Source organism: Cricetulus griseus, assembly GCF_003668045.3.
Source record: "Cricetulus griseus strain 17A/GY chromosome 1 unlocalized genomic scaffold, alternate assembly CriGri-PICRH-1.0 chr1_0, whole genome shotgun sequence".
Lineage (NCBI taxonomy): Eukaryota > Metazoa > Chordata > Mammalia > Rodentia > Cricetidae > Cricetulus > Cricetulus griseus.
In genome coordinates, this window is record NW_023276806.1 from 68,699,548 (window position 1) to 68,725,670 (window position 26,123).

General features: G+C 40.6%; 1 protein-coding gene across 2 annotated transcripts in view; it reads left to right on the forward strand.

The window, feature by feature from the left end:
• The window catches only part of Fam160a1 (family with sequence similarity 160 member A1), an 84,899-nt gene that overhangs the window by 13,728 nt on the left and 45,048 nt on the right, over positions 1 to 26,123 (forward strand). For both annotated transcript variants that reach the window (XM_035450333.1, XM_035450332.1), the window contains exons 3-4: positions 6,311 to 6,469; positions 8,500 to 8,586. In XM_035450333.1, the coding sequence (XP_035306224.1) occupies positions 6,311 to 6,469; positions 8,500 to 8,586 (246 nt within the window). The remainder of the gene's footprint in view (positions 1 to 6,310; positions 6,470 to 8,499; positions 8,587 to 26,123) is intronic.

Below are 26,123 nucleotides of genomic sequence, written 5' to 3' on the forward strand. Positions count from 1 at the left end.
TTGAAAGAAGCCAAACTGAAAAGGCTGTACACTGGCTGAGTCCACAGATGACATGTTAGAAAGGAAAAAAATCTATGGTATCAGTAACAAGAAAAACATCTTCCAAAGTAGGCAGGCAAAACATGGGGGGGGTTTAGGGAAGTGAAAATACTGTGATGCTCTTAATGTGAATACAGACCACTGTATATTTGTCCAAGGCCACAGAATATGCAGCAGAAGTGAATTCTTATTTGAACTGTGGACTTTGAGTAACTATACTGTACCCAAGTGTTTGAAGATAGGGAAAAGACAAGAACTTCTGAGAAGATAAATTAATATGTGATTTAGGAAAGCAATATAGCAATGGTTGTTAACGTCAAATATTTGTATATTGTGTGACTCCCGAAGCTTGCTTTATATATAAATATTGACATAGGGATGTTCAGCTGACCAGTGATTTAAGGAAAATAAAAGTTGAAATATATGAAATGAAAGATAATTAGACCATGCTAATGTAAATTAGCACATAGCTACAACTACATGTGTGAAGACCAACAAATCTAAAAGCACGTTGCATAATGAATAAGTAGCCAAGTGCTACCTACCATGTTAGCATTTACATACAATGTACACAAAGCTTTAGAACTGTGTCTACCATTTTTGGATACACACATAGTTGAAGTAAAAATCAAAAACAAAAAAACCTAACTAACCAAACAAACAAACAAAAGAAAGAACAAGAATAATATGTATTAGCTTCAAGACTCCAGTCAGTCTTGAGGATGAAGAATGGAAGAGGGATGGTGATGGGTGTGGAGTAGGATTTGTTCTGTTTGTTGGCACTGTGGATTGACTGAATCCAGACACTCATGCATGCAGTCTATCACTCAGCCCCACACCCTAGCTGCTGCTGTGTCAGTTTTTGAAAAACATACAGAGTACTCTGAAGAAACTATAACAAAGCAATAAAGTCTGATAAGTATTGCTGGTAGATTCAATTTTATTGTTTTCTGCTTATCTGTAATATTTCATAATCTAAAAATTAAAATTTATCAGGAGAAGGATGCGGTGTGGTTTTAATGTTTAAATTTCCATTAACTGTGTTTAAGCTGATTTCACTAATTGTTGCTTTTATAAAAATGCACTTTAAAACATTGTACAGTTCATTAAAATTGGAGGGAAAACAACATTGCCAGCTGACCTTATTTGCTAAAATAGAAGACAAGTTCCTTGTGTTAGTTTGCCCCTCAGGATAGAGCCCATAATCTCATTTATACCCAGTTTTCCATAATTACATCTGACAACATAATTAAAATAAAAAGACCTCTTTATGTTGCAGATAAAAGCATTCTCTATTAGACAACCAGCTAAGGACCACAATTGACAAAGAGCTTTCTCTAATTAGTATGATTGTCAAAGTGTGTTAGCATCAGGCTGTTGGAAGAGTAATGGTTCTCTTAGCAAACTGGATCTCTTTTGGAAACTTTTGTCTTCAAAGTTGGTAGAAAGAGCTGGATGGTTCTGCTCTCTCATCTCTTGATTCTCAAGAAAAGGAGAATACAGATGCCATAGAGAGCAATCTGGTAGCAACAAATGATTGGGCACTAAATGATCCCACTTCTTTTTGTTGTTGTTGTTGTTGTTTTTAACCAAATGTTGATGGTTATGCTTAGACCATTCATCACATGTTGCCAAAGAGAACAAACAGCCTAGTAATACATAAATCAAGCAATGCAAATCAGAGCAGGTGACATTTAGGTACAGAGCCACAGATAGGTGGTTATTATCACATACCCAGAATTTATGAGGCCTTTTATTTTGGCAAGTTGTGTCAAATAGTCTCTACCAGGTGTTTTGCTACTAGCTTCCTACCAAGGCCATCTGCTAAAAATCTTTGTTTCTGCTAAAATGAACCGAGTACCATGGGATGTTTAAAGATGGACTTCAACTTGCTCACTGCTGTGTGCATGGGTTGCCCTTCCTGCATCACCATGTGCAAATCATTGTAATCTTGCATGGGTTATTTTCTTTAATCCTCACAATAGCTCATTTAAGTTTAGAGAGTTTAATAACCACCAGTTAATGGCAGAATCTGGCTCAAAACCACATTTGTCTGATAGTAAAACTGCTTGTTGTAGCATCATCACACCAGACTGTCGAGTTACTGCTTTTCATTGCTGCCATCCATATGGTACTATATGATAATCCTTCCCTTTTTTGACTCTCTCTCTCTCTCTCTCTCTCTCTCTCTCTCTCTCTCTCTCTCTCTCTCTCTCTCTCTGTGTGTGTGTGTGTGTGTGTGTGTGTGTGTGTTCCCATGCACCTAGGTTTGATGTCAGCTTTCTTCCTTGATCACACTACCTTATCTTTCAGCTGAAGCTGGTTATTGCCATTTTGTCTAGTCAAGCTATCTAGCTTACTTCGGGATTCCTTGTCTCCACTTTCTGAGCACTGGGATTATGGCCAGTGCTCCTTGGCTTTTGTGTGGGTGCTGGGAATCAGAACCCTGGCCTCACACTTGTGCAGCAAGAACTGTACCTGCTGAGTCATCTCTCAGCCCATAATAATTTCATTTGAGGATATTTATGGGAGATGATAAGTGAAAAGTACTTGGTTAGTATTAATGTATCCATAGTAAACATGATGTTTTATAATTTTGTGGTCAGAATCAATAAAAGGCCAAAAGAATAGATGGGCCTTTTATTTTAATGAGCCGTTGAATGCATATATATATATATATATATATATATATATATATATATATATATATATATATATGCCTTTTTATAACTTAGTGTTTAATTTACACAGTGAAATTTAAAAGTAAATCACTTTTGATGTTAGTTCTTGAACCTAAAAACAAAACAAAACAACAAAGAAACAAAAACCGCTTACACATCTGTTGCCTCTTTTTCTCTGGTCCTGCTTCCCGGGACCCACTGTATCCTCCAGGGTTTTGTGGTCACTAACTTGGAGGCTGGCCTCTCCTTCTGTCCTTCCTGACTTGTTCCCCCTTTAAGCACCACCCTTCCTATGCATGGCTCACAGCCCATTTTCTAGAACTGTGTGTAATCTGTGTAAATGAATCTGAACTCAGAGCCTTGGAAGGGGATGCAGTTGTTGTTAACTGTGAAGACTCAAACTCCTGACTTGAAGAATGTGTAGTGCTTTTAATTTTGCAGAATATTTTTCTCTTTTTTTTTTTGCCACTCTGAGGCAAATAGCTGGGCTATTTCCTAGCCCTATTTTAGGTGGGAACACCCTGCCCTAGCAGCTGTCACTTCTGCATGGGGTGTGGCTTTCTGTCTGCTCACATCCCAGTCATGCCCTTTTGGAATACTCACTTAAAAAGTGAGTATTAGGTATGTGTTATTTTTAATTACTGTCACTGATGTATGTAATTTGAAAATTAATGTTGCTGTAATTATATTGATATACTGAATAGTTATTCCCAGCTTTTTAGTCAGACAAATTAGGCTTGTCTTTATGAATTCATCTTCAGAGCCTCAAAGTGGTTAAGAAACCAGGAGAACACAGAATTAAAGTCTTTGTTCTGTGGTTAATTTAGCATGAGTTAGCAAATGTAATTGACTTTTAAAATGTAGCATCAAGATTAGACTTCTCTTTTAGGAGGACTTTGGGCTCCATATGCTTTTGTCAGAGGTTTCTAATTTATAACAGACAAGTCATTTGGGTCGCATTCAAAACTAGTATTAAAGTGATTTGTATCAGTATGTTGACAAGGAATTAAGTACTTTAAATAGAGGACATTTTCCTTAGGGACCCAGATGCCCTGATTTTTAAAGAGATAAAGGATCAATCCCGCTTACTGCTTTGTTTCCTATACTTAGCACCAGACCTGAAATTAAGTAGTCAGGATTTTTTTAATGAGTGAGTTAATGTATGAGTGAATAAAAGTTATTAGGAAATAGAACAAAGAAATATATCCGTATTATCTCTAGAGTTGATATGGTCCAGCTGTTTCTCTCATTGTCCTTTCTTCTATAGTGTGGGCTTCTATACTACCATTTTAGCTCCTACTCTCTCCTCAGGTTTCTTTGTGCCTTATAAGACCTCTCAGGTTTGTACTCGATTATCATTGAATTCATTGTGTTACTCTTGGAAGGGCACATTTGAGAGTCAACACACCTGACTGTATCAATCATCCATATCTCCAGTGTAGATTGATGTGACCAAGTCAAATCAGGAGAGATAGAGAAGACAGATAGTAACTAGTGTGTGCCAGAGAGGTGACTCCTCACCAAGGGGAAAGGAGAAGTAATAGTAGGTCAATTTTCCCCCTGGACTTCAACATTTCTGGCTGCAAGACTTCTTTGTCTTTTGTTCCTCATGCCAGGCTCTGTGGATTATTTCATCTTTCTTACTTTTTATGCCCTTCCTTTCCTCATCCTCTTCTGTTTTATGCTCAAGGGCCACCTCCACGTGGATGGCTCTAGATAGTCACCTCTAGCCCAGAGCCGCCCCCCCCCCAGGCATCAGACCCACACAGCTTTCCATAGTGCTCTCCATCCAGGTGTCTCTCAAGCTTTTTGTGCAGGGCCATTGAACCCTGCAGGATGAAGCTCATACTTACCTTTGGTCACTCCTCTCTGCTCTGACAGAGCTGGGCTTCTCAGTCCTGAGGATATAGTTTCTTCTTTCTCTATTCAGTCTTATACAGGCTTTCCTCTGCTTGAAGTATTTTTCCTTCCATCACTCATTTTCTGGCTAGCTCTTGTTTACTCTTCAGCAGCCTAGACAGCACTTCTGAGACCAATTCCCATTTCCACCCTCTACCCTCAAATCAGAGTGAAGAACTTTTGCAGATCATCGGCATCCTAAATTTGCTATCTTGTGTTTTGAATGTTTATGGCACTGTTATAATTCCTTGTTTGTCTCTCGATGGGCTGGGAGATGAATGCTGTATGCTACTATTTCTTTCTGACTCAGTATACTTTCTGTATAAAGTATTCTGACTCAGAATACTTTCCTCAGTTTTCATCCCTTTGAGTCAGTTCAGGGTCTATGCTAGAATGGTGTCCTTTGTAATTGACTTCTGTTTTGTTTTTGTTTTCCTTTCAATTGTACCTATTTATTTATTTATACTATGCATGCCTGTGAGTGTATGTGTGTGGGCATGCACATACCATGGTGTGGTCTGATGTGGAGATAGAGAACAACTTGCAGGAGTCTGTTTTCTCCTTCCCCACTGTGGGTCTCAGGAATAAAGTTCAGATAGTGAGACATTAGGTACCCTTACCTCTGAGGCATCTTGTCAGCCCTACAGCTGACTTCTTGTGTCATTCTGGACATTTGTTAAGTCAGGATGTCTGAGATGCTGCATAACTAGTAGAAGCTGCTGTCCCTGTGAAATTCACTGCTTCCCCAGTCTATCCGGTAAGCACTTGTCATGAAGTGTGATCCTCTTCTACAATTCTCTTTAAAAGCCTTTTCTTAATGATCAAGTTGGAGAACTTTCTAGGCCCAATTATCATCACCATAGTTTTAAGAATTGTGTGCAAAGGGAAAAAAGTAAATCCCAGTTATTACATAGAACTGGATGTCTTGGTTAGATCCTCCTCATCCATTTTGCCTTGAGACTCCACTGATACTTCAGGGTAAACTCACATAGCTCTGTTTGAACTTTCATCACTCTATCTCAGTGACCTATACTCCTCCCCACACAATTTTTTATTCCTGTTAGATATTGTTTGTGATGGTTGAAGGAAATAATACATACAAAAATATTTTCTGACTTGTAAACTTGCTAGTAAGTGTCAGTCATGACCCTCAACATGCAAGCCATCTTTCTCATAAAACTACTCAAGAGTCCCTACTTGTACAGCCTCCTGTCCTGGACCACCTCTATCCAAGACTGCCTCCCATTGACTGGAGTGTTTGCACTGACATACTTCTCTACTGGCACTCTCTAGGTTGTGCTGTACTGTGTTTCTTATGAGTTTGTCCCTTCCTTGAACTTCTTGAGTATTGGACTCACTCATATTTCATTCATTTTTGTGTTTTGCCTTCTCACTTGCTTGACTCCTAGCTTATCATGGTGCCTGCCATAAGAGATGAGTCACCCTCATCAACCTCTTGAATAGTAGCTAAGTAGCTCTGGTTTTGCCTTGTTGTCTTCTGGGGCAGCCTTCCTATTATACCCATAGAATAGGATTAACTTCTCCTAGCTAGTTGCTGCCTTCTTATATTGCTAATCTCTTGCTACTCAGAGTTTGGTTTCTGCACTGGTAACATAGGCATCCTTGTGAGGTGTTAGGTGTAGACCATGAACTTCAGACAAGACTATTTTGCCTTTTATTTCTGAATGCAGGTACTTGCAACTGGACTCAGTGGCCTCTACTCATCCCTGCCCACAAAGCTGGAAGAAAAGGGTGAAGAGTGGCACTGCCTTCTGAAAGATGACTGGCTTCTGCTGCCTTCCCTCGTGCAGTTCATGAACTCTCTGGAGTTTTGTAATGCCGTCATCCAGGTACTGCAACAGCATAAGCCATCGCGGGCTGGAGTCTGCTCAAGCTCAAGTCTTGCTGGGAATTTGAGTGCATAAGCACCCCTCATTATTCAGATTTCTTCAAAAATTAACCCTTCATTAATTTTGAGAAGTACTTATGGAATCATGCATGATGCTTTGCTTGGATCCCATTGAACATCCCAAAATGAGTGAAAATGTTTGGTAGGCTTCTGAAAGTTTCAATTGAGAACAAATGAAAAGATTTTATTTTCTCTATGAAAAGTGTTATTCTGTTTTGATTATCCACTTACCCATCAAAAATAAGTTCACTGGCTGGCTCATTAAATAGATATTTTTAGGCTGCTTAAGTACTCCAAATTATAACCCTTTTACTTCAAGGTCTTCCTGGGAGCTTACAAAGGAAAACACTTTATTTTGCTTAATGGTGCACACTACATAAAGAATATTGTTATCCCAATTGAGTTTGGAAGAAGTTAACAATCTTCTTAGCTACACAAATTAAATTTACTTTGAAATTGGCTTGCTTTAGGGGAAAAAACAGCCATTGAACTCTTGTGTATTTGACTTTTTCATTAGATTTTTACCTTCAGATTTCTTGTTACTGTTTCCAATAAAAATCCAATTTTATATATGTTTAAAGGGTGTACTAAGTTTTCATCAAAATTTCTTCTATGTAGCATAAATATTACCTTAATATTGGATTTATTAAGAAATCAGGTTTGTTTTATGGTGAATTTTTTAGGGTGAAAAATGTTAGTTATAATCTGTTTATCTACCAAACAAAGAAACAGCTTCTGGAGGAAAATGAAAGTAAATTACTTTAGTTCCCATCTCATTTTTATTGCTAAGTCAAAGGAAGTTTTATTTGTGTTTAAGATAAATGGATTACATTTTAAATTATTTTCCCTTTAATATTATAGTCTATCAACATTTTCTTGCAGACATGTGTGGAAATAAAAACGATAGAACTACTATTAGCTCTTCTTCAAGTGCACACATAGAGATTGTCAGTAATTTAAACAGCTAGCCTTACTTCCCTAGAAATTGCCTTTTACTTTATTATTTGACTGAATCTCTCTCCCTCTCTTTCTCCCACTTTCTCAGTAAAGCTGATGGGCATGGTGAATAACAGGGAAATATATATTTATTTGAAATTAAAGGCAAACATTATTTTAAAACTTGTAAATAATGATGTTGGGGTGAAGAACAGGAAAATTATATATTTATTTGAAATTAAAGGCAAACATTATTTTTAAATATTTTAAAAATGATTTTGGGTTAAAGAACCCTAAAAGGATTACTTATAAAAATATTAATAAAGTTTGTCTATGTTACCATGTATTTTTTAATATCAAATTTGGGGAGCTCAGTACCACCAGCTATGTTTTCTGCATTTGAACAACTACCCCCTTTATTTTGTTTGTTTGTTTTTGTTTTTCAAGACAGGGTTTCTCTGTGGCTTTGGAGGCTGTCCTGGAACTAGCTCTTATAGACCAGGCTGGTCTCGAACTTACAGAGATCTGCCTGCCTCTGCCTCCCAAGTGCTGGGATTAAAGGCGTGTGCCACCACCACCTGGCACACTTTTTATAAGAACATTTTACAGATCCTTTCCTCCCCAATATAAGTATTAGAAAATACATCTTCAAAGTTCTCTGTCAGCAAAATAAGTGTATTTAATTATCTGTTTCTATAGTGACACTCCTAAAAAGGTAGCATAAGTGGGTATGGAGCCCAGAGGGAGTTAAGGGGCAAAAATTATACTTTCTAATTTATTCATTTTAACTTATAAATATTTATGCATAGTCAGTCTATTCATTGTCTTTTTTAAGTCAGTTTTAAAATTAACATTTTTTTCTATATTTGGAAGTATAACTTTAGCAGTTTATACTGTAATAGATATTTTTAAAAATCATGTCATTGTGTGGTCTGAAGTATTATTTAACAATGAACATGGCCCAAATTTGGGTTTCCTTTTGGGTTGGTTTTAAGGTACTGTAGAGATTGAACCCTGTGTTCTGCTCTGTCTCAGGTGGCTCACCCCTTGATCCGCACTCAGCTTGTCAGCTACATTTACAATGGATTCTTGGTTCCAGTATTGGCTCCTGCCCTCCATAAGGTCAGTGATCAGCTAAGGCCATCTTCTCTCTGTTACTAGAATAACAGAGGAAACAGAGGAAAGTAAGCACAGGGTAATGACTCAGCAGTGGATATAACCTTATTCTTCTTCTCATTCCACCCAAAGTTCTTAGTAGTATCAAATATGGGTCTTAAAAATAGCTGTGGTGCGATCCTCTGAGCAAATTGAGAGCATAGGAAGAGGGGGGAGGGAGCTATGAGAATGAGAAGGGAAGAAGAGGAGGATGCAGAGGACATGAGGGAGCAGAAAGGTGGAGTCAGGTGTAGAAGAAAGGGTATGTGATAGGTAGGGTTTTAGTTGGCGGGGGAGGAAGGGAGGGAGAAGGGAACTGGGATTGTCATGTATTCAATCTTGTTTGTAATTCAAATAAAAAAATGATAAAAATAATAGGCGTGGTGTAAGTGGGATGGGGTCCACTTGGCATTGTAGAATGTCAAGTAAGACAGTCTGTAGCAGAGGTGATGCATAGTATTTGACTCTGGGGTCTACTCATGGGTGGGGTTGCTGTGAATGTTCTGTTAAACTGTCCTCTGAGGCCACATCTCTCATAGAGTCATGGGCTGCTGCAGATGTGGAGAGGGCAGAGGTAGCACAGGTCCCAGAGCTTTACCTTCTCCTTAACGGAACATGACTTTCTATTATAACAATTTTGTGACAGCAAAAATTAAAATGAAGTCACATTAGTCCCATCAAAGGTTGGCTGTCTCTTTAGCACCACTCTGAATTCCTTGTGAATCTCATTTTACATTTAATAAATCAGCTGATATCTTTTCCATTGAGAGTTGTTATGAGACACCCATGGATGTAGAATTCTAATTTTAAGGAGTCTTTTTCCCTGATTGGGAAAGGAGTAAGAATTAATTTACAGTGTGGCTTGGGTGAAATGCCCTTCTTTCTACATATCTAAATTACATTTTATATGTTCTTATTTTATGAAGTAAAAACCCCAGACTCTAGCAATGATGAAGGATCACAGTGTGTGCTGATGCCATGCATGTCCCGTTCCTGAGCACCAGTCTCAGTGGAGCTGTTTCTCTCTCGCTGTTCAGTGCCCTTTGAGCTTAGGACACATTTTGTGATATGGCATTTCCTCCGGTTACTTTAGTGTTTTATAGACACAAAGAGGCCAAGTCTGTAGAATTAGAGCTGTCTTGGGAAATGTAAGGCATGCCATTGGAGAACATGTGCCTTCCGTGTTTCTAGGCTGTGCTTCTGTTGTCCAGTACTCTGACATTCTGGGATGGGGTGAGTGTCTGGCTTTGGAGATCTCTAAATTTGTATGTAGAGAAACTTCCCTTTTTAGTGGAGTACAGTGGTACTACTGAAAATCTTTGCAATAATTATATACTTCTCACATAGTCTTCTCTTTTATTTCCAAGTGTTTCCTCACTGGCCTGATGACACTAAATAATGCTATTGATAACTATTGTAATAGTGGTAACTACTATTGCTATTTTCCACACTTTTGTTATTATGACTAATATACTTTAATGTTGAACATTGATGGGAATTCCTATTGCATTTTATGTATCAAGTGATGTTTTGATACACATTTATATTAACATAATGTTGGAGTTAAGTTAAACACATTTATATCTTCTCAAACATTTATCATTTCTTTGTGGTGAAAACTCAACTTGTAGCTTTTCAATGATGTAGCTCATCACCATTATCTGTAGACACCCTGCAGCACACCAGGGCAGAAGAGCATCTTGCTATGCTCTCCCCCACAGTTTAGAACAGTTATAAACTGAGGATGAGCTCCGACTCAGAGATGTTGCAGAGACCCTTCCACCTCCCTTCCTCACATCAGTTAGGAATGCCTGAGGAATGGGCACGAGCCATGAATGTTCAACATCCAAATCCACAGAGGTGAGCACTCTTTCTGAGGGTAAGGCTCCCATGGGTTTTGTTCTCTGGGCTTTGTTACTGCTGAATGTAGACGCATCCTTAGACTTAAGAAGTATGGAAAACCAAACCAAAGCAAACAAAAAACTAGCACCAAATGGAATGTTTATGAACGTTCTGGCAGAGCACGGGCAGCTGTTGGCTTTCCAGACAGTACTTTAAAAGAGAATGATTTTAGACAGTTCTGTACACACATTACCTGACTTTACTTTTAGAGTTATGTCCATAATTTAAAATTGGAGATTTTTAAAACCATGAAGTTAGTGTACATTTATTTTTTAAAAGTTAATATAGAATTCAGGAGATGAAAAGTGAATATTACTGTATTAGATTTGAATTTGCAACTCCCCAATTAAGATTCTTTAATTTTATCCATTACTAACAGTTCTCAGGATATTTCCCATTTAGTATTCAGAGAGACCAAAGACTTATTGTTAGTCTTCTTAAATTATTTTTTCTCCCTAGTCTCCATTTGTGGGCGGGGCTGTTTGTGTTTTTACCATTTAGAATTGAAAGGATTAGGAAGGCAGGGACAATCTCCCATCCACCTCTGGCTCTCTCAGTGGCAGCTGATAGGAGTGTGTCCTAGAGTAGCAGCCCAGGGACAGACATGCAGAGAAGGTCTAAGCTGAGTGTATCTTGAGAAGCTCCCAGTGGGAGCAGTCATATCCTATTTCTTACATCTCCTCCTTGGGTGCTGAAAAGGTTACTTCATGTCTAGGCTCAGGTCTGCTGTAGGAATTCCCATTGTGCTTTGCAAACTTCAGGTCTGGTGCCCCGACAAAAGGGCCATAGTTAGTCCTCCAAATAAAAGTCTTATGTGCACTCTCTCACCTACATCATGCATAACTTTTCAGTCATCTGTCATCAGTGTAGGCAGCTTATAAAGGTGAACTTATTCCCTCTGCCTCATAAACCATACAGATAATCCATACTTAAAATTTCCTCCACCTTACAGTCAGGATGTTTCCACAGCATTTCTTAACCAGAGAGGAAGCATCACAAAACCCCGTGAAAGGACTGACTGGAAGGAGACGGCTCAGTCAGTGAAGTGCCTTCCACACAAGCGTGAGGATCTGAGTTGGATCCCTAAAGTCCATATTAAAAAGCTGGGCTTGGTGTCTTGTATTTTGTCCCCCATATTGGGGGACAAGGTGGGGCTGGGGCAGGTGGGGGCAGGTGGAGACCCGTTGATCCTGGAACTTCTCTAGCTGGCTGTCCCATCTGATTTAGTGGCAAAGTTTGCCTCAAGACTTAAAGGTAGAGAATGAGGAAAGACATTTGCCACTAACCTCTGGATTATCTGCGTGAATGTACAAACCTCCACCTACCCTAGCAAGTACATAAACCACACACACACCACATACCATACACAAGCACAATACAACCTTGTGAGTGGGAAAGATAGGGAGGGCTGTGTAGGCTGAATGGAAGCCATCTCTGTGGTTCCTTCCCACTGCTGTGTCTGTGCATGGGACTCCACACTCCAGAGCTGTTCTCTGTGTGCTTTCTTCATCCAACATGGAGACATGGCCACTTATTCCTCTAGGTTAGTGCAAAGGCTCACACAGGCTTTCTTCCTCAGTCATGTGCAAGTTGAACACAGAAAGCTCTGGGCTGGGAGTAGAGTGTGCTGAGCATGCGTGAGGCCTTGGGTTGAATCTCTAGCATGAGAAAAAGGGCAACTCAGGAAGCCCTGAACACAGAACTTTTTTACCAATTCATTTGGCCCACCACCTAACTGTGCTAAGTGCTTTGGTGTCTGGTTCTACCTGAATCATCTCAAGGTTGTTGATTTTAAACTACTTGTGTTAATATTTATAGGCTCTTTGGAGAAAATATTAATATACATGGTTTATTTTGGTAACCCAGACCTTCTGAGGCTTTTATATAAAACATGACAGATAAATAAATACATCATTCTTCTAAAAGTTATGAATTACCAAATACATATGGCCTTCAGAGTTTGGAATAAGAGACGGGAAGCCTACTTTGGACATTTGAGGAAAGCATTTTTAAAAATTTATCTAAATAGATAAATTTTACATGCTGACATCAGTTTCTCCTCCCTCCTCTTTTCCCATTCCCTCTCCCCACCTCTATCCACTCCTCTGTTTCTGTTTAGAAAGGAGCAGGCCTCCCATGGGTATCAACAAAAGATGGCATATCAAGTTGCAGTAAAACTAAGCACTTCCCCTTGTAGTAAGGCTGGTAAGGCAATCCAGTGTGAGGAATAGGTTCCCAAGAGCCTGCTAAGTGTTACAGATAGCCCCTGCTCTCATTGTTAGGAGTCTTACAAATAGACCAAACTACACAGTTGTCACATATATGTAGAGAGCTTAGGTCAGTCTCATGCAGGCTCCCTGGTTGTTGGTTCCTATGAGCCAGGTTAATTGTTTCTGTGAGTTTTTTTGTGATTTCCTTAAAACCCTGGCTCCTACAATCCCTCTGCCCTCTCATCAGCAGGATTCCCTTTTAGGATTCAGCCTATGTTTGGCTGTGGATCTCTGCATCTGTTCCATAAGTTACTGGATGAAGGCTCTCTGATGACAATTGAGGTAGTCACTAGTCTGATCACAGGAAAGATGACCAGTTGAGGCTATGTACCCACTATTGCTAGAAGTCTTAGCTGGGACCATCCTTGTAGATTTGTGGGGATTTCCCTTGTATCAGGTTTCCATGTGACCCTTAAATGCCCCCCCACTTTTAGTCATCTCTTTCAGTACCCTCCCCCTCCACCAACCCCAACCCAATCCCTCAAGTTCCCATGCCCACCCACCCCCCAGTCCTCCCAGGAGATCTCTTCTATTTCCCAGGGAGATCCATGTGCCCGACCTTGGGCCCTCCTTGTTACCTAGCCTTTCTGGATTTGTGTATTGTAACATGGTTATCCTTTATTTTACAGCCAATATCCACTTATTAGTGAATATATACCATGTTTGTCTTTCTAGGTCTGGGTTACCTCACTCAGGATGATTTTTTTCTAGTTTCATGCATTTGCCTGCAAATTTTTGATGTCATTGTTTTTAATAGCTGAGAAATACTGCATTGTGTAAACATACCACATTTTTCTTATCCATTCTTTGAGGGGCATCTAGGTTGTTTCCAGTTTCTGGCTATTTCAAATAAAGCTGCTATGAATGTAGTTGATCAAGTGTCCTTGTGGTGTGAGTATGCATCCTTTGGGTATATGTTCAAGAGTGCTATAGCTGTGTCTTGAGGTAGACTGATTTCCAATTTTCTGAGAAACCACCATTCTGATTTCTAAAACAGCTGTATAAGTTTGCACTCCCACCAGCAGTGCAAACTTATCCTCTCCAGCATAAGCTGCCATTAGTGTTTTTGATCTTAGCCATTCTAACAGGTGTAGGATGGTATCTCAGAGTTGTTTTGATTTGCATTTCCCTGATAGCTAAGGATGTTGAGCAATTCTTAATGTATTTCTCTGCCATTTGAGATTCTTCTGTTGAGAATTCTGTTTAGATATGTACCCCATTTTTAATTGGATTATTTAGGTTTTTAAGTCTAGATTTTTGAGTTCTTTGTATATTTTGGAGTTCAGTCCTCTGTCAGATGTGGGGTTGGTGAAGATCTTTTCCCATTCTATACACTGCTGTTTTGTCTTATTGACCATGTCCTTTGCCTTACAGAAGCTTTTCAGTTTCATGAGGTCCTATTTATTAGTTGTCAATATTAGTGTCTGTGCTACTGGTGTTATGTTCAGGAAGTGGTCTCCTGTGCCAATCCATGCAAGGCTATTCCCCACTTTCTCTTCTATCATGTTCAGTGCACTGGATTCATGTGAGTTCTTTGATCCGCTTGGACTTGAGTATTGTATAGGGTGATAAATATGCATCTATTATCATTCTTCTACCTGCCAACATCCAGTTATGCCAGCATCATTTGTTGAAGATAGTTTCTTTTTTTCATTGTGCAATTTTGACTTCTTTGTAAACCATCAGTGTCCACAGTGTGTGGATTTATGTCTGGGTCTTCGATTCACTTTCATTGATCAGTGTGCCTGTTTTTGTGTCAATACCATGCTGTTTTCATTACTGTAGCTCTGTAGTACAGCTTGAGATCAGGGATGGTTATACCTCCAGCAATTCTTTTATTGTAGAGGATAGTTTTAGCTATCCTGGTTTTTTTTTTTCATATGAAGTTGAGTATTATTCTTTCAAGGCCTGTAAAGAATTGTTTTGGGATTTTGATGGGGGTTGCATTGAATCTGTAGATAGCTTTTGGTAAGATGGCCATTTTTACTATTTTAATGCTACTTATTCATGAGCATGGGAAATGTGAAAGGGTAAATTTTTACAGATGGGTTGAAATCATGCTCTTGTAAAAGTCACATTAAAGAAAGTGGTATTAATAGATGAGATAAGCAATTCAATTCAGCTGTTTATGGATGTAGGTATTCCAAGCTGGTTGTTTTTAATTTCAGATTAAAGGAATACTTTGTCAACAGTGAGAGCTGTTTCTCTTGAGTCTATTTGGTTAACTTGTCCAAGCTAGTATTTCAAAGCTGAATGCTCATTGGTTGGTTGTAATAGCCTGCATTCTCAGCGGAAGTGGAAGCCAAGGAAGGATAAAGAAATGGATTTTATTTCAGGGAGCAATGCAGGAAGGTACTTGGGGATCAGAGTGACAAAACCATCACCACTGTAACTTGCATTGTCTCTCTGAGGGGGAGACATGTCACTTTTTATCTGGCAGTGACATGTGTCACTCTATTCATATGTCATCCTCTGAAGGTAAGCAAGTCCCCAGGTCACAGGCTCCCTCAGAGAGAAGCATGCTTCTACTGTTTTGTCAGAAGAAATGTTTAGGTTGTGAATATTTGCCCTAATGACTGTCATTCATGTTGTGTCAGGGTCCAAGTAGGAACAGGTGGGCCTCAGATTATGCTGTGAGAGGAGCTGCAGAAGTCAGCTCGCTTTGAGAGACTGACATTTCAATGCTTTAGTGCTGTGTTAGAAACCCCCCTTAGACTTCGTGCTGGAAACCAGCCATTGGTTGTTAGTGAGATTCACCACCTAAGTGCTGACTAAGATAGTGCACAGTGGGGCAGTCTGTCTCTAAGGCCTGGGCCTCAACTGAGGTCATTACTGTGTCTAGGACCTGAGCATTTGGGCCTGGCTGGATGCTTCTTTCTCCTTTGTCTCCTCCCTTCTCCACAGGGATAGCCTGGGATTCTCCCAGCACAGTAGCCTCAGGTATTCCAGTTCCTATCCTAGCTAAGGTCTCAGGACTCCAAAGAGTGGAGGTTCTGAAGTCTTCAAGAGTACCTGGTAGAAATAGCCAGCGTCCTGGAACTGAGAACAGTGTCACATTCTGTTCCATTGTTAACAGCATCACAGAGCACCTCTTCTTTTATCAGGAGAACCTGTCTCTTGATAAGACTGTAAGAGAATCTGTGTCAAGTTCACTGTGACTACCTTACTGAAGTCTGAGTGTGTGTGTAAAGAGTCAGAGGGGGCTGTGAAGAAAGTGCCACCTGATAGGAGCTGTGAGCTTCAGTGTGGAGCAGAATGGGGTTTGAAGGTAAATACAGACCCTTGTGAGTCCCCAGAACTCTTAGCTCCCAATGTCAGCATCTGAGAGTGTTCATCAGCAGGGGTAGCTGGCTCTGTCAAGTGTGCTTGGGCTTGGTGCTCAAGTAGCTGTCAGCTTAAACTTTTCTAGAAAGGCATTAAAACCTCACTTTTTATAGCTTCTACTCATAGATTCTCCTCTAGAACCAACATCATAGTTAAAACTTACTGTGACAGCTAAAAATGCTAACAACATACTAGATGTAAACATACAGTAAAAAAACATGTAAAACATAGGTGATCATCACCAAATATGATGTGTGATCATGTGGTTTAGGCAGAGGTACAGTGTACAGCAGAACAGTACTGGGCTCTGAGTCAGAAGACCTCTCGTCCTGGCTCTTTTGTCCTATTTACTGGGGTGTGACCCTGTGCCCAACATTAACTCTCTGAGTCTGTGTCTCCTCCTGGACAGTGAGGATAGCAGTTCCTCTCCCTGCCCTTGGAAGGTATGAAGATAGCATCCACATATTATGAGAAGCATATGGATAAGCCATCATGGTTATTCTGGGAGAAACCCTACGTCTCCTACACAGTAGAAGGATAATTCTGTTTGTTCAGAGGTCATTTAGAGAGCGTGCACAGGTGCCAAGCTCTCTGTCAGTGCTCACAGGAAATGGAGGTGGCTGTGAAACCCTTGCATCTCTACGGAGTTTGTAACCTGGGACCTGGGAGGCTGATGTGTTAACCACAGAGCTGGAGCAGGAAGGGAAAGAATAAGTGTTGTGACAGAGAAAGAAGCAGAGCCAGACGTAGGCAGACACAAGGTACATGGTGAGGAAAAGAAGCTCTCGTGTGGAGCCTTGTTAGGTGAGCAAGGTCACTTAGGGGGAGAACACCAAGAGCCAGGGTGTAGTAGGCAAAGGTATCAGGGGCGTGAGGGCTGAGGAAAGATGCTAGTGTGGTTCCTAAGCCAGGGGGCATTTGTGTCCACTGCAATCAGGGCAGAGGGAGTTGGATGTACCCAGCTTAGACAAGGCTTGGCAGTGACAAGGCAGTGTCTTGTGGACTGGTATTCTGATAGGTGTGGAGAATTCTAGACATGGTGGCACTAACCTGTCATCCTAGTATTGAGGAGACTGAGGCAGGGGATTGCCCATGAGTTCAAGGGCATCCTGAGCTATATGGTGAGTTTCAGCTCAGCCTAAGCTTCTAGTTAGTCCCTGTCTTGTTCCCTCCCAGACTCAGAAAAAAGAGAATAGCTTTACTAGCTACCCTCCAAGGCTTCCGACTCCCTGGGTTGAGTTACACTACAATTGAACCCATTGCTCTTTACACCTGTGTTACAGTTACTTACTCCTCTTGGATGCTGGCATGTCCCTCCAATTGGCTCTCTGCTGATGGGCTCCTGAACAGATGGGCAGAAGTCTGGTGGGCCTGAGCATTCAGCCACTGGTTTGGTTTGGTTCCCCTTAAATGGAGACTATAAAAGCCCAATGTATTAGCATAGCTTTCTTTGTTCCCCAGATAACTTGGCTCATCTGCATACCTTTTTGTGACTAATACAACCTCTCCATGTTGCCTTAGAAGGCTTGATTATTCTCTAAACTTTTCTCTTACATGCCCCAAATATAGAAAAATCTTTTAAAAATGTATTCTTTAATCTGTTTTTTATTTCTTCTCCCAATAATGTCTCTTCAGGTCTTCATCTCTATACATCTTGACCAGGGTTAGTTTTCACTAGTGTGGCTCACTGCTTTGATTTCTTCACTATTGTCTCACACACTTTCAGATTCAGTTTTATAAACACCTTTAAGTACATCACCCTTCTCCTGTCACCTTAAGTAGTTCTTCTTCCCTTAGTGTGCTAAGCCCTCCCCAGGCCTGCCTGCACTCAAGCCTTACTTGGCTGGGATGTCTCTTCCTTTGTCCTCTAGGGCCATGTCAACCTAAATCACCTCCTATTGTCTGTAACTTTGGAGGGGCTAGACTTCTTGCTTTTTTAGAGGCTTTGAACTCTCAGTGCCTGTGTTGGTTCTTCATTGCTGAGCACACTTATCTCTCTAATGTTGGGCATATTTTGTGTTGGACCCTACTTGTCCTCTGACCCGGAAGGGCTTAGTTCTGTGGTTCTCAAGCTATGTGCCCAGGAGCCCCAGAGTTTTTCAGTACATTTATACAGACACTGGGGTATTTGAATTTATGGGGGAAATTCAGTGTACAGCTCACCGGCATTAGCCATGGAAACTCTGACCTCAAAGCCTGTACCTTTGGTTTTGCCAAAGAGCAGCCAGCTGTATTTCACTTCCTGTAAGTGTGCGTGGAAAACAGAAGCAAGAAATCTACCAGAAAAAAAGTGATTTTCCACCATCTTCTGTGTGCTGAAACTGTGCTTGAACAATATGCATGGGTAGAATAATTTCAGACATTTCCTTAAGGGCATGTGTTGGCTTCCTATAAGCCACTGTGGAGCCCATTTGTTTTACAATCTTGCCTTCCAAATACACACATACATATTCATGATCTGCATCCTGCAAGCTCAATAATTCATGGCTTATTGACTTAAGTTGATGGATGGAAATTTTTGGGTGATTGAAAAGAAGAAATGGAAATTCCAAGAGGCTGGGCATGGCAACACAGGAGTGGCCCACTTACCAATAATGTGCTTTGTAGGTAGGGTGGGACAAGGACTTCAGTACCACCCAGTTTGGCTCTTCTGGCTCAGCATACTCTGGACTTTTACACCCAGTGAAAGTTGTGACTACAGATTTTTAAAACAATTAAATAGCATCTTCAAGTTATCATCAATATAAAATATTAATGGGCCTCAGTTGGTTGCCTAGCTTACAGGCGGAGCAGACTGATGGGTGTCTAAGGATGGAGCAAGGCGGCTGCTTCCTCACCACTGTTTAGCTCTGTGTCTTGCTCTTGTATTTCCTGGTCTAGGAGATAGATGAGAGGGCTCAGGGGTGGAAGGAGGGTAAACAAGTCCCCTTGCTTGCTCTTCTGGAACACTTGCTTCTGTATTTTTGGATGTGTAGCATGTTTGTGTTCTTTGTCCTTCTGCTGTCATTTCTGCAACTTCTTGATGGAAAACACTTTGACATTTTGTATCTGGTTTCTAATAGTGCTGTGGAATTTCACTGAAAAAAATGCTTTCAGTACAAAACTGAAATAAAGGAGTCCAAGCATGGAATTAGAAGCAGCTATGCCCACCACTGTACCACCAATGCACTCACAGGGTGGAATTAACATATTGACTGTGAAAGTCTGGGATTTTTCTTTCTCTTTTAAACTTAGTGGTTCTCTGCTATGCCTTTTGTGGTTTCTCTTTTGTTATTTGGTCACCAAATGAGACCCTGGCTTTGCCGTGAACCACACTGAAAGTTTTAGCAAGGTGGCTTTACTGCTGTTTATATTTTATAGTTTTGCTTATACATTTCAATAGTTTGCCTTTTAAAGCCCATCACTGATGGGGGATTTTAATTGCTAAAGGCTCTTGAATGTTGTCTTATTTTTACTAGGCACTTACTTACTTTCCTGTAATAGTGTTGGGGTTTAATTATTTTTCTAATTGCTTCCCCATTTTTACTCTGCCTGGAGTGAGTATTCTGTCCTGAGAGTGAACTTGCTGCTCACATTGGCCCACAGACCACGAGTGTAGTGTGATGTAAAGGCAGTCCCAGAAGTGACCTCAAGTAAAGAAGCAAACTCATTCTTATAAGAAGTTGCTGTTATTGTCTCCAGCCTCAGGGGCCAGCTCTAGCTAGCTCCAGGACAGGCAGGTGTCCCCAGTATTGTCACCTAGAAACTGGAAAAACTGTAAGTTGTGGGTGCCTGAGTGTGGCAGGAAAGCTTGAGGTATCTGTTGCCATGGCCCAGTTAGGTTTTATCATGACCGTGTACAGTGCTGGGGTTGTGACTAAGGGGCCACAGGTAAGGAGGCCGGCTCAGCCGTCTTGGTTTCTCTTCCTGTTGCTGTGATTAAATGCTCTGAAATAAACAACTTGAAAGAGGAAGGGCTCATTTTGTCTTATACTTCCAGGGTGTAGCATGTCACCATGGGAAAGTCACAGTGGCAAGAGCTCGAGGAAACTAGGCACATTGCATCCACAGTCAAAAAGCAGAGAGAGATGAATGCATGTGTTCAGCGCATTTTTCCATTTTATACCATCCAGAATGGAATAGTCCCTGCTCCAAACTAAACTGTCTCTTCCCACATTAATCAACATATTTAAGATGACCGCTTACAGGCATGCCCAGAGACCCATCTTCCTAGTGATTCTAGATTCTGCCAAGTTGACAATTCACTGTCATGACAGTTGCAGTGTGAGGGTAGGGTTCCAAATGGTTGTTGTATCTTCAGTAGAATCTTGTGAAAGTGGATGGCTAGTTGTAAAGATTACCAAGGTTGCTCAGTGATTGTAGTAGTTAAACAGCCCAGTTCTGTGACAGGGCTAAAGCTACATGACATGGAACAGCAGTGGCACTGTTAGACCTGGATTGAGAAACACACATCAGTGACTAAATGAATATATATTATCTAATACATTCATTCAGATTATAAGAGTTTGTGGAATAAATGTTGACTCACGTAAAAGATGTACCTCAAAAACGGGTTTGGAGATTAGTCAGACCTTGGTTTGTAGTCTTGTCCCTACTTTAATCAGCTTTGTGACTGTGGTGGTGTCTTTTATCTGTGTGTGTATACAAAATGGTAACTGTCTTCTTGTGATCTTATGAAGAATAAATAGATATTGTATTTGAAGTAATTATCCTTGTCACTGATATTTAGCACTGAATATATATTGCCTGTCATCATTCATGAAGGTAACCAACTAACTTCCTCAAATGAGACGTTATCAGTTGATGTAGTGTTGCCACACAGTAACCCTTGCCCCATTTCAGTCAGTGTGCCATTCTGAATTTAGACAGCATACTTACTATTTCTCACTGGACTTTTAGTTCATGGGAAGCTTTGTGTTTTCTTTTCCCTGTTATTGAGGAATACGGTATCAATTCAGTTATCATAGGTTTACTCTTCTGTGTATTCTGATTCTCAGTAACAGGTGTTCACAGACAAACACAGTGATGCTGGATTTCTTGAATGAAAATTCTTAATCTTTGGAGGTTCTGATTTGACAGGAGGGCACAAGCCTGAGAGTTTGGACCTCAGCCACCACCAAGCCTCTCCAAGGGCCACACTTGGAAGAACACTGACCTGTGCCCTGACTGCACTGTATAATTTATGTCACTCCATTGAAGTAGGATTCAGAAGACACAGTGTGGTAGTAGATGTTAACTCTTAACTTGATAGAATCTAGACTCACCTAGATGTGCCTTCGGCGGTGCCTGTGCGGAACTGAAGTGGGGAGGACTGCTCCATTGCAGGCAGCACCGTTCCTTGGCTGAGATCCTGGACTGTGGGGGAAGGGAGCGGAGTAGCAGGCATTCATTGCTCTCAGCCTTCTTCTGATTGTAGGTGTGGTATGACTGGCTTGAGCTTGAGCTCCTGTTGTCTTGTCTTCCTTGCCATGGTAAACTTTACTTTGTCTGTGAGCCAAAGTCTCCCTACCTCAAGCTGCTTTGTCAGTATCTTACCACAGTGATGAGAAAGTAACCGAGACATACAAGTTTTAGCTTTATGTGTAACATCCAGGAGTCTTAACACAGTTACCTGTCTATCCAGTTTTGTCAGTTTTAACCCTACCCTGAACCAAGATTATGGTGAACGTCAAACAATAAAATGGCAGTGATTTGAGAAATGAATTATTAGAATGGGTAAGGTCTTATTGTCTCTCTATGATAAGTTAAAGTACTTTGCTTCATTTAAGGACATAGCAGCAGCAGCAGCAGTAGTATTTGAAAGTATGTAGTAAAAGAAGATGGTTGGCTCTATAAAGATGTGTGTATCATGTTGGGTTAAGAGAGGTCCTTCCTTGTTGAGGATGGTGGCAGGTTCTACTACTTACTGTGTGAGATCAGGTCTGCTCTTCGGTGTGGTGCTGTTTAGGTATGTGGGGTGGTGTTACTGGTACTTTACACTCCCTCAAATGGAAATGGTGTCAGCCAAGGATGACAGTGGTGGCTACTCACTGATGTTACATGTGTCACAGAATATGATAACGTTTCAACCATTCCATCACAGGCCCATTCCCATCAGACTGCTGAGGGAAATGAAGAGGGAAATGTGTACTTCATTTAATGTGACTTCATAATAAAAGCAGGCTAGGAGATTTCTTTGTCACTATCACTGCTTTTATTCCACCTCTGGTGTTCCAAGTTATTGTGTAGGAAGATGATGCACACAGATGTCCAGATCCACATACAAGCATACACTTCTCTTCATCACCCTATATAGAAAAACCTAACAGTCCTTTCTGTAGTCTCGATTAACACTGTGGGCCAACTGTGAAACATAAAGAAATGATTAATGTTTATTGGGAAGAGCCTCTGGAAATATTAAATGGTGATAATAGAAGCTATTGGAATATTTGCTTTGTTTTTTTTAAAAAAGGAAAATATTGTAATTAATATCTAAGGTCTTGTTGCTGAGTTCCCAGACTAATTAAATACCACATTGTTGGGCATCTTTTAGTCAAGGCAGTTCCATCTAGGGTCCATGGCACATTCTTTTTTTTAATTTTTTTATTATTTCTTTTTTACTAAACATGCTTTGGTGTTCTACTTGTATGTATGTCTGTGTGAGAGTGTTGGATCCTCTGGAACTGGAGTTACAGGCAGTTGTGAGCTGCATGTGGTTGCTGGGAATTTAACTCAGGACCTCTGGAAGAGCAGTCAGTGCTCTTAACCGCTGAACCATCTCTCCAGCCCCCCATGGCACATTCTTATCTGAGACTAGGTATATTATCATGGACTGGAAGCCTAAAGCTTTCCATTCATCTTTCATGTTTACAGAATAATGGTGAACTAATTCAATTATAGCCATTTGTGTCCATAGGATCAATGGTGTTGTCAGCGTGGCCCATGGCCAACTTTATGGTGTCTAGGAAGCATTCTTATCTCTATAAGCTTTGTCTAGTGATGGCTTAATAAGAATAAATAAAACTGGCCAAAGTAACTAGAATTAAACTAGAGAGTAAAGAGAGTTATTAAGTGAAATAACACTTAATTGTGGAAATCCAAAAGGAAACCTAAGATTTAAAACAGATATTGCTTTAAAGATATAAGGGAAGATAGAAATTTTCTAGAATGAAGGAAAAAACTAATTATAACATGTAGAAATGAAATTGTTCAAGATGAACTTCACTGCACTGGGTTTGAGGTGCCTGTAAAATACTAAATTAAGGGTAATTGCAGCATGTCATAGTCATGGTTATTTGTCAAGATATCAACTATCTGAATAATCCCTGTGATGTTTACATTTATGTCAAATGCTTTATTATAACCATAGATTGATTATCTCTAATCCCAAAACCCCAAGTTCTCTGAAACTGCAGGCTACATTTTGCATGAGTGGCACTCAACATATGGTAGATTTAACTGTCCAGATTGTTTCTGTGTGTGAGATTCTCGGAGTTTAGAACTCCTGAGTCCAGTAGATTTCTGTTTCCTAGAGGAACAACATGGAGCAAAGGGGAGGAACTCAATGTTTGTCCCCTGTCATCAGCTGACTCAGTGCTTGCCCAGTGTTTGGTATGTAGACATTAGGGAATACTTGTCAGGAAATGAATTACTGACATCTCAATTTTTAAGCTTCTCACAGAGTGCTGGGTCCCATGCCCAAACCTGTACTTGCAGCTACTTGAGAACTTGTTGAAGTAAGAAGATTGCAAGTTTGAGGCTAGCCTGAACCATAGAGTAAGTTCAAAGTCAGCCTGGTAAAGCCCTGTCTCAAAGCAATCAGTAAGCAGTGGGTTGAGGATATGACTCAGTGGTAGAGCTTGCTGAGCACATGTGGTGCCCTATATTCAGTCCTTAATACTACTTAATACTACTTAAACAAATAAAGTCCACACATGTTGATATATGAACTCCATGAAGCATTCTTTGTGTTTAAAGTTCTTGTCAAATCTGAATAGAATAAATACAATAAATTAGAAATAGAAATGTGGTATCTAAAACACAGAAATTGAGTAGTGGACATGCTTCTAGAGGTTATATGTTCCTTATTGCTCAGTCAAAGATATGTAAGACCAGCGGGGTAAGTTGACTTGAGCATGTTTACACAGACATCATTGACCAATCTTGTACCAATCCCAACTCCCCAGTGTCGTCTGTTGCCTTGTTAGCTTTTTTTTTTTTTTTCTTGTAAGTAAAACTTAGGTTCATGGGTCCTTCCATGACATAAGTTTAATTTCTGAGTCCCAAAGCAGAGTTTAGAGAAAACCCTCCTTCCTTTTGTTAAACACAAGATAGATTTCCTTGGAGAACAGATCCATCTCTTATCTAGTCTCTGGCACAATGCAGGGAGTTGCTTGGGTGCACCAATATTCATTTTAAAGTCCTTTTCTCTTAAAGGAGAGTTTGCGCCACCTAGTGGATTGAAGAAGATGCTCTTGGGGTGAAGGTTTCAGTGGCCGTCCTCTAAAGAGAACACTGTTTTAGTCCATGAGTCTCCACTCTCTCCCATGGAAACCTTTATTTGTGTCCTGGAAGTGGTGTTCATATCCCAGGATGTACATCGGGTCACTTTGTACCCCACTGTGCTGAAAATAAGCCACCCTATTGTCCATGCTGCTTTGTGCAGGGAAGGAGGTGAGACAGTAGGAGCCACATCAGCCCTGTTTGTCCTCCCAGCTTTCTCTTGTCTGGGCTTTTTCACTCATTAATTCAAAAGTACTATCATAAGCCTTCCCAACATGGTTGGCAATCAATTAAGTCCTGTTCTTCCCAGGAATTCCCCCATGGCTCTTTTGGACAATTATTTAAGACTGTACAGTATTCTAGTTTTTGGAAGCTTCCAAATCTCTCCTTTGTTGCCCTTCAGTAGAGATATTCAGTCTTTTCACACACTCTGGGAAAGATTTCTTTTGAGTGGCAGGTGGTAGAAGGCAGTATCCATCTGCAGAACAACTTGAAAACTGAATGGCTAGGACAGGACCAGGTTTCTCAGCACTGATTTCCCTGTGGCTGGAGGTATCTTTCAGCCTCTGGGACTGGATTTTTTCCTTGAAGAGTGCTTGGTCATCTTTATGGTTAAGAATGAGGCTTAGCAAAAGCATTTCTAAAGCTCTCTGCTCACCTACCAGCAGAAGTAGCTTCATTGGGATAGCAATGTCTGGGAGGTATAGGGGACTTGAAGGTCAGAAGGACCGTGTGGCTTTTTAGTGGTGCAGGTGACAAGCAGAATCTAAAAAGAAATTAGCCTAGCATGGAGGTTAGCCTTGCAGAGAGGCTGCTTTAACTGGGTCAGGATGGATCATAAGCAAAGTTGCCTTTTGGGAGATTCAAAGGTGGAATTGAGACTGAGAACAGCCACCAAGTTGTTACTCAAGTGTTTAGGGTGAAATACTTGGGGCTCTGCTAACCCAACAAGTTAGGCTCAGTCACCTGTCCCCAATATGCTAATAAGGAGAGTGATTTTTTTAAAAGTAGAGAAAGGAGGTTTATTTAGCATGGGCACATTGATGGGGGGTGTGGTGGGACAAGTAAAGGTCCAGTGCCCCCAAGTTAGGGTGTGGACATGAGGTTTTAATAGCAAGACAAGAAGTTGACAGATGGAGTAGTATTGGGTGGGGTATGGTCCCCTATCTTTGGTCTCAACATTCTACAATACCATGTCAGATTGCTAAGCTGTTAGTGCTCAGGGGGCAGCCTTGCCTTCTTAGTGCATTGGCCTCCTCTGGGAGAGTTTGTTGTCCCTGGAAGCTTTTATCTTCCTGGGATTTAAAGTAACTCAAGAGGAAAGGTTAAGGACAATTGCTTATCTCTGTGATATCAGCCAAAGCACAGATGCAAATTGAAGGCAGAGATTCTAGGCTCTCATCCTGTCTTCAGTTACCCATGAGCCAAAGTGAAGAGCCAGTGTTTGTTAGCAAAATCAGCTTCTAAGTGCCTGTTTCAGTATGGTGGCCTTAAGAATGGGTTGTGAAATTGGAATCCAAATAAGTG